The 16,300-nt window shown below is 40.1% G+C and overlaps 1 protein-coding gene across 5 annotated transcripts in view; it reads right to left on the bottom strand.

Moving 5' to 3' along the window:
- Fmnl2 (formin like 2) overlaps window positions 1–16,300 on the bottom strand; it is a 278,405-nt gene that overhangs the window by 86,611 nt on the left and 175,494 nt on the right. For all 5 annotated transcript variants that reach the window (XM_031370266.1, XM_031370269.1, XM_031370265.1 and 2 more), the window contains exons 3-4: window positions 11,086–11,166; window positions 6,007–6,083 (exon numbers count right to left, since the gene is read on the bottom strand). In XM_031370266.1, the coding sequence (XP_031226126.1) occupies window positions 6,007–6,083; window positions 11,086–11,166 (158 nt within the window). The remainder of the gene's footprint in view (window positions 1–6,006; window positions 6,084–11,085; window positions 11,167–16,300) is intronic.

The raw sequence follows: 16,300 nt of genomic DNA, 5'->3' as shown, positions 1-16,300 counted from the left end.
AAAGGTCAAGTAACATATAAAGGCAGGCCTATCAGAATTACACCAGACTTCTCACCAGAGACTATGATCCTGAGCAGATGTCATACAGACCCAAAGAGAACACAAATGCCAGCCCAGCAAAACTCAATTACCATAGACGAAGAAACCAAGATATCCCATGACAAAACCAAATTTACACAATATCTTTCCATAAATCCAGTCCTACAAAGGATAATAGATGGAAAACACCAACACAAGGAGCAAAACTACACTCTAGAAAAAGCAAGAAAGTAATCTTTCAATAAACCCAAAAGAAAATAGCCACACAAACATAATTCTACCTCTAACAACAAAAATAACAGGAAAGAAAAATCTCTTTTTCTTTAATACCTCTTAACATCAATGGACTCAATTCCCCCCAAAAAGACATAGACTAACAGACTGGATATGTAAACAGGACAAAGCATTTATTTTGCTGCATACAGGAAACGCACCCCGGTGACAAAGGCAGACACTACCTCAGAGTAAAAGGTTGGAAAACAATTTTCTAAGCAAATGGTTCCAAGAAACAAGCTGGAGTAGCCATTCTAATATTGAATAAAATTGACTTTCAACCTAAAGTTATCAAAAAAGATAAGGAAGGACACTTCATACTGATCAAAGGAAAAATCTACCAAGATGAACTCTCAATTTTGAACATCTGTGCTCCAAATGAAAGGGCACCCACACTCATAAAAGAAACTTTACTAAAGCTCAAAGCACACATAGTACCCCACACAATAATAATGGGAAACTTCAACACCCCACTCTCGGCAATGGACAGATCATGGAAACAGAAACTAAACAGAGACACAGTAAAACTAACATGTTATGAACCACATGGATCTAACAGATATTTATAGAACATTTCATCCAAAAGCAAAAGAATATACCTTCTTCTCAGCACTTCATGATACCTTCTCCAAAACTGACCATATAATTGGTCACAAAACAGGTCTCAACAGATACAAGAAGACTGAAATAATCTCATGTATCTTATCATATCACCATGGACTAAAGCATGTCTTCAATAACAACATAAACAACTGAAAGCACACATACACGTGGAAGCTGAACAACTCTCTACTCAATGATAACTTGGTCAAGGAAGAAATAAAAAGAGAAATTAAAGGCTTTTTAGAATTTAATGAAAATGAAGACACATCATACCAAAACTTATGGGACACAATGAAAGCAGTGCTAAGAGGAAAACTCATAGCCCTGAATGCCTCCCAAAAGAAAGTGAAGAGAGCTTACACTAGCAGCTTGACAGCACACCTGAAAGCTCTAGAACAAACAGAAGCAAATACACCCAAGAGGAGTAACTGGCAGGAAAATCAAACCAAATAGAAACAAAAAGAACTATACAAAGAATCAACAAAACCAGGAGCTGGTTCTTTTAAGAAAATCAACAAGATAGATAAACCCTTAGCCAGACTAACTAGAGGATGCAGAGGCAGTATCCTAATTAACAAGATCAGAAATTTAAAGGGAGACATAACAATGAAATATATCTTAAAATAACTATTCTATTTGTTGAATATCAACAGTTGAAAATATTAAGATCATGCTCGGGCTGATGAGATGGCTCAGTGGGTGAGAGCACCGACTGCTCTTCCAAAGGTCCTGAGTTCAAATCCCAGCGACCACATGGTGGCTCACAACCACCCGTAATGAGATCTGATGCCCTCTTCTGGTGCATCTGAAGACAACTACAGTGAATTACGCTGGAGCAAGCAGGGTGAACGAGCGCAGCAGAGGTTCTGAGTTCAATTCCCAGCAGCCATACACATGATGGCTCACGGCCATCTGTACAGCTACAGTATACTCATACACATAAAATAAATAAAATAAATCTTAAAAAAAAAAACTTAAAAAAAAAGATCATGCTCTACAAACATTATAGAAATGTTATTGATAATTTTTCTCTCTGTGCTTGAAATTAGCATTTAATATTTAACTTCAAAGAGTTTTTGCTATTTTGAAATTTTTAAAATATACTTACTGATAAAATAATAAAAAATAAATGAACTTAAAATTTGTCAGTTTTAGTTTCTAGCAGAGTAAATGTTACTAGACTTAATTTATATAAGCAACAATAGCTTACTCAAGTTCAAAACAATTAGCTAGAATAAAGGAATCCACAATATCAAAAGGTTTGGGAACTGTTACTATGGATAATAGGCTTTAGATACAGACAAATACTGGTTCAAGTCTCAGTGTTTCTTACTAGTATGGGGTGGCATAAAATTAGCACCTGACCTTCAGTTTTCCCATATACATAACAATGGCTCTGAGTACACAGAGCAACAACACAAACATTTTTATGTGCAGTAATGCAATCAGTATGCCTAACACATGACAAATGACTATGACTTGGAGAGTTTCCAAAGCAGCACCATGGAAGAATGAACTGATCACAGAGTAGACACACACACACATGCACGCATGTATGCATGCACACGCGCGCACACACAGGTACACACACATTTGTGTACATCTTAAGAGTATTGGCCATTCTCTTTCCTCTCTGACCAGGTCCAGCTCCAGCCGGCACTGACCCCTAGTTAGCCTGACAGTCTAGAAGGGGCTTTCACTAAGCACTTCCTGATGGCCTTCGCTCTTCTACAGACTTCCCACAAGCCCTGGGAAATTTGCTACATTCTTCATGCCTGTTGTCTCAAGCACCTACAAGTGAAGTGTACATCTTTTAGAATGTCTGTGACCTTGAATTCAGACTAAAAAGTCACTTTCTATCGTTGTAGGCAGTGGTATTAAAATAAATCACCTACATGGCAGTCCCACAGAATGAAGCTAGCAAACCTCTCCGCCACAGTAATCACCCAGACATCTGACACACTTTGGCTTCTGAACACTCGTCCTGTTTGCCAGTGTGATGTAATGGTACTCAGTTCTTTTCAAGAATATTTCAAGTAATTTCAGGAGTTTGGATAAGTCATAATCCAATACTTCTCCAATGCTATAGCTCTTAACAGTAGGGAATAGAATTATTTCTACCCAAAGTCTTATTTCAACATCCCTCAAAAAATTAATTTTCTATCTCAAAAGACTGCTCCATTTATGGAGTTTTAGGCTTATGTGAAACTCAGAACAAACCCTTTACTTGACGACGCTGCAGCTGAGACCGTTACCTCAGCAAAGCCCACTCACTATTCTAACCTTGAAACCCAGGCATGTGCCAAGAATCTTTTTTTTTTTTCAAGACAAATGGATTGTGGCGTCATTCTGGCTTTTAATTTCTGGAAATCATGATCTCCTAAGCATTCAGGTCACTTTGGGTAAACAAGACTCCATCCTACACACGGATTTCCTTAGGACGACTTTATAAACCGCTGTTGAATTGTTTCTAGATATTCTCCTCAGCAAGTTTAAGAAGCAATAGCTGTTAAGTGTTGAGTCTCATGCATCAGATCCAGGGCTTCATTCCTGTGATCTAAGTGCTGCTACTCTTTAAATAGGTCAGAGGCTACTTCAGCTCACACAGTAGGATCAGAGAGCTTATGTAATTTAAATTTATCAAAGGTCAAATTAACAGAAGGGGTCATGGCAAAGGCCTGCACCTAGACTTTTCCATCAGACAAATAGGTGCCCAGTTATCTTTCTATTATTGTATCAAGAGCATGTCCATGCATGCAAGCATGCACACACAGACATAGACAGACAGACAGACACACACACACACACACACACACACACACACACACACACACACAAAACCAGACCCATGGATCATAGCAAAGACTTCTCACTGATAATTTTTATCAATTAGTAATTCTTCAAGTTTTGTTCCTATCAAATGAGTTCAAGACACTAAGTTGGGTAAATGAAGAGATAGGTTTCAGGTATGAATCTTCAACATAGACAAAAGAAGTCAAATTTTCCTTCAGTGTGAGTGTGAGCAGGAATTGTTTCATATAGACAATGCATCCCATGAATTCCTCCACATCTATAGCCAATTTCCCAGGGGTTCCACATGAATAGCAGGCAAGGGAGAATCTCAGCTGGTAAGGACAGAAGGTGGAAGCATCTTCACACACGCCTACTGTAACCTGACAAGTCGCCCCACCTGCTCACAGACTGCACGGGATCTTCCGGTTCTACAATTCTGCATCAGACATGATCATCATGCTTTAGAATTTGATAGTCAATTTCACATTATCTCAGCAATGCTTGGAGATCTGCTGTAAATTATTCTACCACTTTCAGTTGAGAACTGCCCAGGCATAGAGTTGGGCCATATCAAATGGAATCTAGTTTCTCATTCATAAATAGCAGAAGCTATTTAATTTCCTAAGTTCAGGTATCCAATTGAATACCACCACCTTCATCTTGAGACAGACAAGTTTCACTGCTTTGAGCCCAAATCCCCAAATGCCTTAACTTTCTCAGAAAGGTCTGCTAGGAAAAACAATTTGGCGGGGCTGGAGAGATGGCTCAGTGGTTAAGAGAACTGACTACTCTTCCGAAGGCCCTGAGTTCAAATCCCAGGAAGCACATGGTGGCTCACAACCATCCATAATGAGATCTGATGCCTTCTTCTGGGGTGTCTGAAGACAGCTACAGTGTACTTACATATAATAATTAAAAAAAAACAATTTGGGGAAAAGACCAGAGTGGTTTTGAGCCAAAAGCACTGACTGGCCTCACAGCTGTGGACTTCCTGCAGTTCACAGACCTCTTTGAGCCTCCTTTCTTTTAGTCTTGAAAATGAGAGATTAGACAATTTTTCCCAGTCTGAAAATCATGATTTCATTATTTGTTATTTCTATAGTCCACTTTTGGAGACAAGAATCAGATAATTTTATAGAGAGTTGGTTCTCAATGGGCATTCTACCTCAAAGTATCCCCATGATCATTTTCATACTTAAATAAAACTCTGAAATAACTGTGCTACTAAAACATCTAAATGACTTTTATCAACTGGCCTAAAGTAGAAGTAATAATATTCATGTCATACATTTATTTTACAGAATACTCAGTACGACTATAGTATAATACCGGCATATAATCCCAGTTCAACATTTCTGCAAAAGATGTCAGATGAGAACACTGGAAAAGATATTGAACCCTATAGTCTTCTCTCTTCTCTCATGGTAAACTTGCAAAGCCAAAGTCCAGAAGCTAAAACTTACCCAATGTCTTTGCTCATGTCTATATTCCTAATACATCAGAGATTAACAGTATGATTTCTCAGAGTCTGAAGCCAGTCTGGCTACATAGTGAATTCAAGGCTAAGCAGAGAAAGACTTGTCTACAAAGCAAGAGTGGTACCTTCTGAAGAACCAAGAGTGCAAAACAAGTTATCTGGTACCATACAGCCTTGGAGATCAACCACCTAACAATAAAGTTCTATGTATTATGTTATCCCAGGAATAAGGGGAAATCTAATAGCTCTTGCCTGAGGCAAAGCAATAATGAAGTTGCATGAAAGGAACTCTCAGAGTGTTTAGGGGAGTGATTCCATGTCCTTCATTTTCTCTGTATGGAATACTTCACAGCTTCAAGTGTTTAACATGAAAGAGACACAAGAAATGTTTCAAATGCAAAGAAGTAGGGTTAGACAACACCACTGCGGTTCCCATTCTTTTGTGAATAGAAAGAAATTAGAGATAGAAAACCATCTGAAGACTGAGACAGTTCGGGGATCTCAGCTTACACCCATTCCTGAGTGTTCCTCAACAGCCAGAGCACTGCCATACATACACAAAGCACTTGTCTTGAACTGTCTGATTTACTTCATCCAAACAAATAAATACAGAATTGCTATAAACACCCACGTCAAGGGCTCCCCATTCTGCCTCTACTGACTCTCACAGTCAGTGATCAGGGGACTAAGGAAGATTCCCCTCATATCTGAGGGGAGAATCCTTGGTTCTTCAGTAAATATAGAAGCTCAGTTCTTAGGTACAATTCAGTCACTTTCGAACATAAAAAGTTAGTGCTAACATGTTACAGGAGCATACTTACCCAATGTGGTTGGTTCTTAATGAAATTTCCAGTTCTCTTAGCACTTGTGTAGATTCTTGAACACGCCTTCTGAATTTCTATAATTCAACAAAATATGACCTTAGTACCTGGTGCTACTGCAACTTTATAATAAATTTGTGATATCAAAATATGGTTTATTGTAACATATTTATATTTCCTTTCTTTGGTTGGTCATAAAAAAGTAACTTAGAAGAAAGCATAATATAATTACTTACTTCACATAATATCCTAAAGTAGATTATTTTCCCTACCCCACATATACTATAATAATGACCATTATGCCTATTGTTCAGAAAAAACACCTCCAGTTTCAATGATTCATCAGCATGACTACAAACATAAGACACAAGCATACCTATGGCAATGTATTGTAATGAAAGAGTTAATGGTAAAAACAATAAAAATATGTGCCTGGGATGATGTGAGTGCATAGGAAACCAAACATGATTTCAAGAGTGTTCTTGTCCACGGAGTCACTTATGAACTCAGCCATGAAGCTCCACAGAGATTTGGTGGCCAGGGTTCTCATTAGAGGCTGATATCACTGGCACACTGCCTCACTCAGGAAACAATTCAAGACTCTAGCAATAAATCGGGTCTTCAGCAAAAACTGCTGTTGTCATAAATTATTTAGGCACAGAAAGCTTTTATGGAGAATACGAATGAACTCTGATGGCCAACTTTGTAAGCATGCCTTTCTAAAGACAGCAGTCTTGAACCAAAGTCTCCATTTGACTTAACATGTTCCAAAAGCAAAGTTAGCTCTTCCAACTAGTTCTCCCTTGCAAGGTCAGTCATGAAAGTTCATGCACACATGCACATACCCAGAATGCCCTCCCTTACTCCTGCCTATCAAGATCCTATCTCTTTCTCGGCCTACCCCGTCCTTTCTTCAATGAGTTCTGCTATAATAATGTATATATATGTATATATGCTTTTAAATCAAAGAAGTCAACAAGATACAATGGGCTGCTATACCCATCAGTTCTCTGCAGGATTATTTTCCTACCAAACTTTAACAGTGACTATAGTCTCAGGCCACCCTGGGAGAAGGAAATCCAATGTGCAATTCATTCCTTTAAAAGATCCAGGCTATCTGTGCTGCAGCCTAAACCCCTCAAACTCTTTGCTTACTGGAAAAAGTTTTGTGAATTAAGTTCAGAATATAAAAGACCCTTGTCCTCTTCTGCCACCAAGTACCACAGGAACAGAGGTCTCCATTTCCAGGGGACTAATCATGGCTCCCATACTTCAGAGGAATCACATCAGAAGGGTAAGAAAGGAAAGGTTGGTAGAACAATTCCAGATGGTGGGGTTGCAAGAGCTATGCCACATGCACGGGGACCATTAGCCAAAGGAGACCAGCAACACTGCTCCACAAAGGCAGGTGCCTACTACCCTTCTCTTCTTGAAGTCTCTTGCTTTCTTGAAGTTGCTGTAACTGTTATTCTCAAACATGTTAAAAAAAAATTTTAGATTTTTATAATCAAATATACATTGGGATGTATGAAATAAAAATATCCCAAATACAAAGAAAAAACAGAAAGGTATTCTGCCTCTGCTGCCAAGAAAGACCTAAAAATGGCAAGGCCACTGATGGTTTAGAGAGATATACTAACCATGAATTTGTCAGGTAGAGGAAGTAGGATAGGGGGCCTGGCTAAAGGCCAAAGTTCCACTCTGCTGCTTGTTAAGACATTTCAAATAGGTCCTTGGTACTCTCTACTGGCCCCTAAGTCTTCTTCCCAGGCTTCAAAGAAATCATCCCTGAATGATCTTCTACAAAGAGCACAAGCATAGTACTTAAAATATAATACACTTGTAAAGAGGTCTGACCAAAGGACATGAGGAAAGAGGGACGGAGAGGGGGAGAAAGAAATACAAGCAGACTGATACGGATGCTATATAGACTCTGTATACATGTATATACGTGTGTGTGTGTGTGTGTGTGTGTATGTCTATATATGTTGTGTGTATATATATGTATATGTATATACTGTGTGTGTATGTCTATATATGTTGTGTGTACATATATGTATATACAGAGAGGTAGACACACCCTAACAACACAACTAAATCAAAGCACTGAGCTAGTGGCAGCAGCAGCAGCAACTACTGTTCATCAGACATTGGCTATGCTCTGCACTGTAACCCTGCAACTGACTGACCCTGAGACAAACTAAGCTGACTCCACTGCTGTTCTGAGTTCTCCAGGGAGCAGCTCAATTTTCGGTTGGATTTTGGAATGCCTTGGCATCCACTCTGCTAACACATAAAAAGTGAGTGTTAACACTCTGCACTTCTAAAATGCATCCACGAGACTTTAAAGCTCTTCAAAGAGTAACCTTGAACCTGTAAGACCAAGCAGGAAGGAAGATTGAGGAAGGGTGCACTACCCAGCAATCCCCATCGTCTCTCTTCCCTCCCAGATATAGGACAGCCAGCCACCGCCCTGGGAGGCAGCAGAGACAGGGTGAGCCACACAGTAGGTTTCTCCTCACAAATGAAGAGTCAGCAAAGAACCAGACTCCTTTCTTCATGGTCTGTAACCTCTTACCAGGCGAGACATGAGCACAGCCTTCCCTGAGGCTCAGGCTAATAACCGCTGGTATAAAATGAAGAGGCTGGTTTGCAAAATCCTGGGCTCAGAGATATCTAATTTAGGTTCTTCCTTCCCTACCCTAGGGGGTTTCATTTAAAGCTATTCTAAACAGAATGTGCTTGGGCCCTTTTTAAAGGGCAGATTACGCATCTTCTATTCAATTTCAACAAAAGATTAATGAATGAACTATTCTAGGACCCTGACCAGTGTTGAAGGAAGCCTGCTCAGCCTAGACACTCTGGCTAAAATTTTAAAGGCCTGGTTTGAACACTCCCCAACACCATACCACAGCTGAGAATTTTAAGCTCATTTTTAACTGAAAGCCATGCCTTATTCCAAACAAATCTCCTTTTTTTTCTGGGGCTTAGGCATTACAATTACATTGTATGGAACAGATCCTTTCCTCCTGCCCACTCCTGACAGAATTTTATTACAGCAGGGGTGGGGGTGCTAATCCTACCTCCAGTCCATTTCTCTGGAGCTAAATGACAGACCTTGAAAGACAAGGCACAGACCAAACAAACATTCAGGTGGACACATGGGTCAGGACAGACTCGGTGGTCCAGACGGCCACCATCAGGCCCATTCCTCCTTTCTAAGTGATCTGGGAAGAGGCGTCCTGGTTTCTTCTCCTTGGTTTTCTTTGTCTCCTGAGGGTGGGAGCTGAGGATGTCATTTCTGGAAGTGCTTTCTTTCTGGGATGTGGGGTTGTTTCTAGAATGAACTGCATGCTGTGAGAGGGAAAAGCTCACTCCCTCTGTATTCAAGTGCTGCCATTTCACAGCCCCACACACTCAGGTCACATCAAGTGTGCCTAGGGCCAGTGGAGCACTCAACCATTACCTCAGGTGGATTTCTAAAGGACCAGTAGAGTTATTCTGTATAGACTGAGCACTCTCACAGAAATAAATAGTATAGACAAAACTGCTTCTTTTTCATTCCTAAAACTATGGGATTTACACGTTGTGTGTTTCACAGGTGTTTCCTGCCACAGCATTCCTTAGCCGTAAATTTAAGGTTGCTCTCTACCCAGGGCAAAAGACAAATCACAGAAATTCACAAGAATTAAGTAAGCAGCTATTGCTTTTTTTACCCAGGGACGGGAGGGACTGTTGAATGCAGACCTACTTAAAAATGATCATCAAATTTCTGAGGAGGAGAAATATTACCAAGGGCATTCACAGAAGACCGCGGGACATTCAAGAATTGTATGGCATGGAGACAAAGGAGGGAATCTCAATTTTCTTTTCTTTTAATTTTGTTTTTTATGTGCATGTTTTGCCTGCTTGAAGGTAGTAGGTACCTCACTGCAGGTCTGGTGTACTGAGGCAAGAAGAAGGTGGTGAATACCCTAGAACAAGAGTTACAGACGAGTGCGAGCCACTGTGTTTGTGCTGGGAACTGAACCCAGGTCCTCTAAAAGAGCAACAAACACGACTGAGCCATCTCTCTAGCCCCAGAACTGCAAAGTTCAATCATATCTATTGTTTAAATCCCTTTTGTCTGCAAGTAAACCATAAAACGAAGGCCCAGGAAAGTTCCAGAGGAAATAGGAGCTACTTTTTGCATGACATGTTTCGGGATAGAGGTGTATATATAGGTAATGAAGAGTTAGAGAAAAGTTAGGAGGAGGGCAGAGTGGAAAGGGAGGTGCAAGCACATACACGAAGGAGAGTGAGGAGTGAGCCAAGAGCCCTGGAAGCAGCTAACCAAGAGAAATGTGTTTTTATTCTCTCAGGAACCACCACTGACACCCACGAGGAATTCATCTGGAAAAGCCTCGAAAGTAGGAATGCAGAAGGCCAGGGGAAGACAAGTGCTATCTGGTACAAAGTGTCTTTACCCATAATCCTCAGGGACAGTTCTTCCCTGAGCCATCCCTGGTTCGACTGAGCCTGTAGGATTGTGCCAGGCGACATGCTTAGCCACAAGGCATCAGCTTAAGCCAATTGTGCGGCCGCACAAAGCAGGGCTTGTTTGTAAAAGGAGAGATGGTTACAAATCACATCAGCTATTCCCTCCTTACCTTCTTGGGGTCAGGGACTGGGGCTGGGGAAGCTGTGAAACATCAACAGGCGATGTCAGCATACAGCTGGGAGGACGGCCCCAGGGATTTTTCGGGGTTCTAGAGGTGCACAGAGTCTCAAAAAGATAAGCATTGCATTTTCAAGGCCTGCTTTGTTAGTGGCCTGAGCAGTAAGAACAGGACTCGCTGCTCTGTGCAATGGGAACCGACAATATCAGCAGCCGTCATAGGAACATCGCTTTTGAGCAGACAAGTTTTCTGAGTGCTGTAGATTTTTTTCCCCTTTGTCTTCTCATGATGATGGCCTCCAAAGCGTTTGCTTGGAGATCTGGCAAAAACTAACACAAAGGCAAGAGTCTTCTGATGTGATGCAGGACTCTGAGCACTAAAGAGGAAGCGACAGCCAAAAGTGTGAACACATCCACCTTACCTTCCTGGTTACAGCTGGATCCAGGTAGCCTTTGAGCTTCTGTATGTATGTATGGGGAGGGTTCTTCACCTGGAATCGTTCCTGCAGGAAATAGAGTTGTTTAAACAACAGAAACAATATGAAGGAATACCACAGCCAGCCATATGAAACACATTCATGTTACGCATGACCAAGCACTTCTCCAGGGTGAATGTGCCTTTGCTAATAACCATCATAGGCTGATTTTCTGTCTTCATGAGCTCTCCCTGCCTAGGAGGAATCCAAGGTTGGAAAAAAGGAAGTACTCTCTTTCATAGCATAGCTAGTGAGGAAGAGTGGACCTGAACCCATGTCCTCCCAAGAGTGAGGACTGCTTTCCCTGCAGCCTCTGCAGCTGTCACTCAAGGGCCATGCTTTGCCCATTGCTTCTCAGACTTTCTGTCAGTGGATCTTTACCCTAGTGAATTCTTTGAGATATATTCAATGTTGGCAAATCTTTCACTTTGGAATATGTTACCTTTAAAAATAGCCACAGTTTGAATCAAAATTGGATAAAACTAATTTGTTTAAAAAAACGACTAATGAGTGAATTGCTGATAGATAAGGTAGAGAGTGTGGGAACATGAGAGTAAGTAAACAGGGATGCATGTTAGCATTACTAGGTTTCTAAAGCAGCCTCCACATTGAAGATCCAAACTACACATGAACATGCACATACATACATACATACATACATACATACATACACACACACAGACACATACAGAAAATAAGACAGATAGACATACACACACAGAGATACACACACAGAGAGACGGATACACACACACACACACACACACACACACACACACACACACACACAAGCATGTAACTCAAGATGTTCAAAGTCAAGGTTAAGAACTAAATGAAAAATGGTTCAAAATCAGAAGAGGAGCTATGTGGACCTGAGCTGCTGAATATACATTGTGTTTTACATGAGTGAAAATTTTAAATACATCAGCTCTAAAAAAGATTCTTCTTATTTATTTATTTTTTAAACTTGGTTTTTCTCTTTTTTGGGGGGTGAGGGGGTTGACAGGGTTTCTCTGTATAGCCCTGGCTGTCCTGGACCTCACTTTGTAGACCAGGCTGGCCTCAAACTTGGTTTTCAAGACAAGGTTTCTCTGTGTAGTCCTAGCTATCCTGGAACTCATTATGCAGACCAGGCTGCCCTTGAACTCAGAGATCCGCCTGCCTCTGCTGCCCTAGTGCTGGGATTAAAGGCATGCACCACCACTCCTGGGAAAGAAAAATTATTATTGTGTTCTTTCCCACTGAATAACCCAATATATATGTTCCTGGTAGTTATTTTTATTTATTCTAGTTAATTTTACTTCTTCTTCTACAGGAGAATTTTCCTAACATCACAGCAGCAGCGACTGACCACAATAATTAAGCAATTGTGCCCTTTATAAAAACATGGATTTGCCAGGAGTGGTGGTACATGCCTTTAACCCCAGTCCTCCAGAAGCAGAGACAGGTATCTCTTAGTTACTAGGTCAGCCAGAATTATATAAGAGGGAAAGAGGGGTGTCAGGGAGAAAACAAAGAAAAAATTGTATTTTTCCAACAAAGAACTACCACATTATTTCTGATTCACTCAAATCCTGCTTGGATACAGGCTTTAAAATGTTAATTAGCTTGTTATGTTGAAAATGACATCTTAGCTCTGGTCTATCTATTGAAAACACTATACGGTATTGGTCAGAATGAAGAAACCAACTGATGTTGACGTACCAGCACCAAATGATACAACTTCAGCACAGTCCCTATACCTAAGACTTGAGAATCATGAAGGGGGAGGAGGGATCCTAAGAGCCAGAGGACCGGAAGTTTGTTAGGAGATTGTATCCTCTATATGACAGGGAAATCTCAAAGCCGTGGCTGCCTAACAAGGCCAAAACAGCTGTGGAAGGGGAATCTCTCACAGGGCTCCACCCTAGATGAAGAACTACAGGCAGTTAACAACTAGCCTTTCCCAGAGATGAGCCTTCTGATTGGTTATCCAATACCGAGTGTCTAGCCCTAAAAACATGCCTATGAGCAAGAGTAAAAGGACTCAGCATTCATATTTAATTATTCATTTGTATGCACATCAAAAAACATTTAAAAGGCGGTGACTTTGAAGGGGAGCAAGGGACAAGCAAGGTGAGATCGAAGTGAAAAGAGGAAGGCAGAAAATGGAGTATTCATCTTTTTAATTAAAAAATAAATTTCAAAAAAATACCATGTTGTTTAACATTTTATAATACACTACAGTACCTTGTAGTGAGACACTTTACTAATATTTCCTCTTCATTCAAAAATGATCAGTTATTACACCACATAACCTGTGTCTCCATCAAGCTAAAGAAGAGAGTGCACGGTTGTTAATTGTCACACATCCCTTGGGTAGAGATTAGAAAACTTTCCATTGGGAAAGGGAACTTTCATTATTCTAGTCCAGGAACATAACCACCTGTTCATCCAGGGCCAAACTTTGTTTCTCAAGGATTAACTTATCTTTGAATGACACTTTATTCCTTAGAGGCCTTAGATTGCTTAAGATTATTTATTGATAGGTAATTATATGAAGCATTACATAGATTAAAGAATAGAAACCGAGTGATCTGGTGACCTCCTTTGTATCATTTAGAATGATATGTGTTACATACATATGATATACATGTTAAATTATGTGCAAGATTCGTGTATTACATGAAAGATTCAGGCTTAGGTTCCCAATCCTAGGACCCTGGATCTTTTTTCTACATTATAAAAGCATGCTCATCTTGAATTTCATAGAATAAAAATTTTCAAGTGAAATAAGCTGTGGGTGATTAACTCAGCCGCTTCCAATTCTGGGGCAGGAGGATTGTGACTTCCAGTCCCATCTCAACAACAAACAAAAGTAGAGCAAAAACCTGCTCTTGTGTCCTTCAGTTTTGCTACATAGAACAGCATTTGTTCAAAGACGAGTTTCTTTTGGATCTCAGATTTGTCATTTTTATCATAATTTAACTGTCAAGTTTGTTGTTTTTGAGACAGGGTCTTGAAAGTAGCCTCTAAGTCTTCCTACCTCAGCCTCTTCTACACAGGGATTACAGGTATTTCACACCACGCCCAGCTAAAGATGAGCTTGTAAAAGTGTCAAAGTATCCCACAAGAGGCAGTAAACACTGCATAGGCAATAGTTACAGTAGGCTTGCTGCACAGTATAAACTAGTCAGATTCATATTAGCGCTAAAGGCACATGCTGCAGAGCCTATGTTCCTCTTGGGTCCATGACTGTCAAACACCTTCATGATTGCATTTCTCATTACCTACCTTCCCCACCCTCAAAAGGTGAGTCCACCTAGGCACAGACCTGCTCTGCAGATAAGACAAAGGATGAAGAATATACTAAAATCCACTTTATTTGCTAGAGATCAAGTTCACTGCAACCAAGATGGAAAAGCAAAGCCATTCCTAAAAGAAGGAAATGATGGGGCCACAACAAGGGTTGATGAAGGCGATGTCTTAGTCAGGGTTTCCAGTCTTGCACAAACGTCATCACAAAGAAGCAAGTAGGGGAGGAAAGGGTTTATTCAGCTTACACTTCCACATTGCTTTTCATCACCAAAGGAAGTCAGGACTGGAACTCAAGCAGGTCAGGAAGCAGGAGCTGATGCAGAGGCCATGGAGGGATGTTACTTACTGGCTTGCTCAGTTTGCTTTCTTACAGAACTCAGGACCACCAGCCCAGGGATGGCACCACCCACAAAGGGCCCTCCCAGCCTTGATCACTAATTGAGAAAATGCCTTACAGCTAGATCTCATGGAGGCATTTCCTCAAGGGAGGCTCCTTGCTCTGTGATAACTCCAGCTTGTGTCAAGTTGACACCCAAACAGCCAGGACAGGTAATTAGGTGTTACAGAACTAGAAGCAGACAATGCTGAGGGTTTTTTTTTTTTTTTTTTTTTTTTTTGGTTTTTCGAGACAGGGTTTCTCTGTAGCCCTGGCTGTCCTGGAACTCACTCTGTAGACCAGGCTGGCCTCGAACTCAGAAATCCGCCTGCCTCTGCCTCCCAAGTGCTGGGATTAAAGGCGTGCGCCACCACCGCCCGGCTATGCTGAGGGTTTTGCCTAAGACTCTCAGAAAGGCAGAGGTAGTTCCTCTCAAAGCAGCTGAACTGTTTCCTTGAGCCCCACCTTCCCCTTTAACATCTAACTCTAGGGAAGTTGCTCACTGAAGACTTTTAGCTGTAAGGGTTTCGACTTGAGTACACCACTCATTTAGAAAAGTATTTCCAAACGTTATACTTTCTTAAACTTTGTGGGTCATTACAGGGGAACTTAATTGAGGTTAATCTGGTGTGAACTGGCTTTATAACAAACATGTTTCAATCATTTCTACTCTATAAATAGTATTTGGATAAGTGATCCCCAAACCAAACAAAATTCCATTCAAGTTCATCTTACACCTCAATATTCTGAGACCTAATGATATTTTAGCAAGACATCTGAACACAGTTTGCCAAGAAATTAATGACTGTTGAGATAGGTACTGACTACTGAGTCTCTCCCTGACTTGTCGCTAATTCAGGAGTGTTAAGAGTAGAGCTATACACACTGCTTCAAGAACCCTACTGAATTAGACATCAGCATTATGCTATTTTAATGTTTTTTTTATAATGCAAATTTTATTTATAACATCAAAAATAACTGAAATAAATTTAACCAAGCAAATTTGAGACTTATACACAAATATTAATAGAAATTAAACTTCTATATAATGTAAGGATATGACTTAATGAAATTTAAGTCTTAAAGTTGACATGATGAAAAATTACCCCAAATAAGCTACAGCTTCAATACATTTTTTCTTTTTTTCTAAACTTTTATTGTATTATGATGAGAAAAGTTACATAATTTCAATTTATCTGAATTTGTTAACATTTAAAAACATTACTTTAATTAAATAGAATTGAATCACATTCTTGTTCCCCTTTTATACCATTGCTTCTCCCATAGAACCCCCCTTCAATACCTACAATATCCTTTTTGTCATATTCCTTAAAATTTATAAAATTTTATAACAAAAATAAGTATTATAAAAGTTGTTTGATATAAAACAACAATCAATTTAACAGTTTTATGTAGATGATCATCTACAGCAATAGTGAAAATACATTTCTCTCAATATAAATTTTAAATAACTCCAAACATATTAGC

Source organism: Mastomys coucha, unplaced genomic scaffold (assembly GCF_008632895.1).
Source record: "Mastomys coucha isolate ucsf_1 unplaced genomic scaffold, UCSF_Mcou_1 pScaffold15, whole genome shotgun sequence".
Classification (NCBI taxonomy): domain Eukaryota; kingdom Metazoa; phylum Chordata; class Mammalia; order Rodentia; family Muridae; genus Mastomys; species Mastomys coucha.
This window is presented reverse-complemented; position numbering and strand designations above follow the sequence as displayed.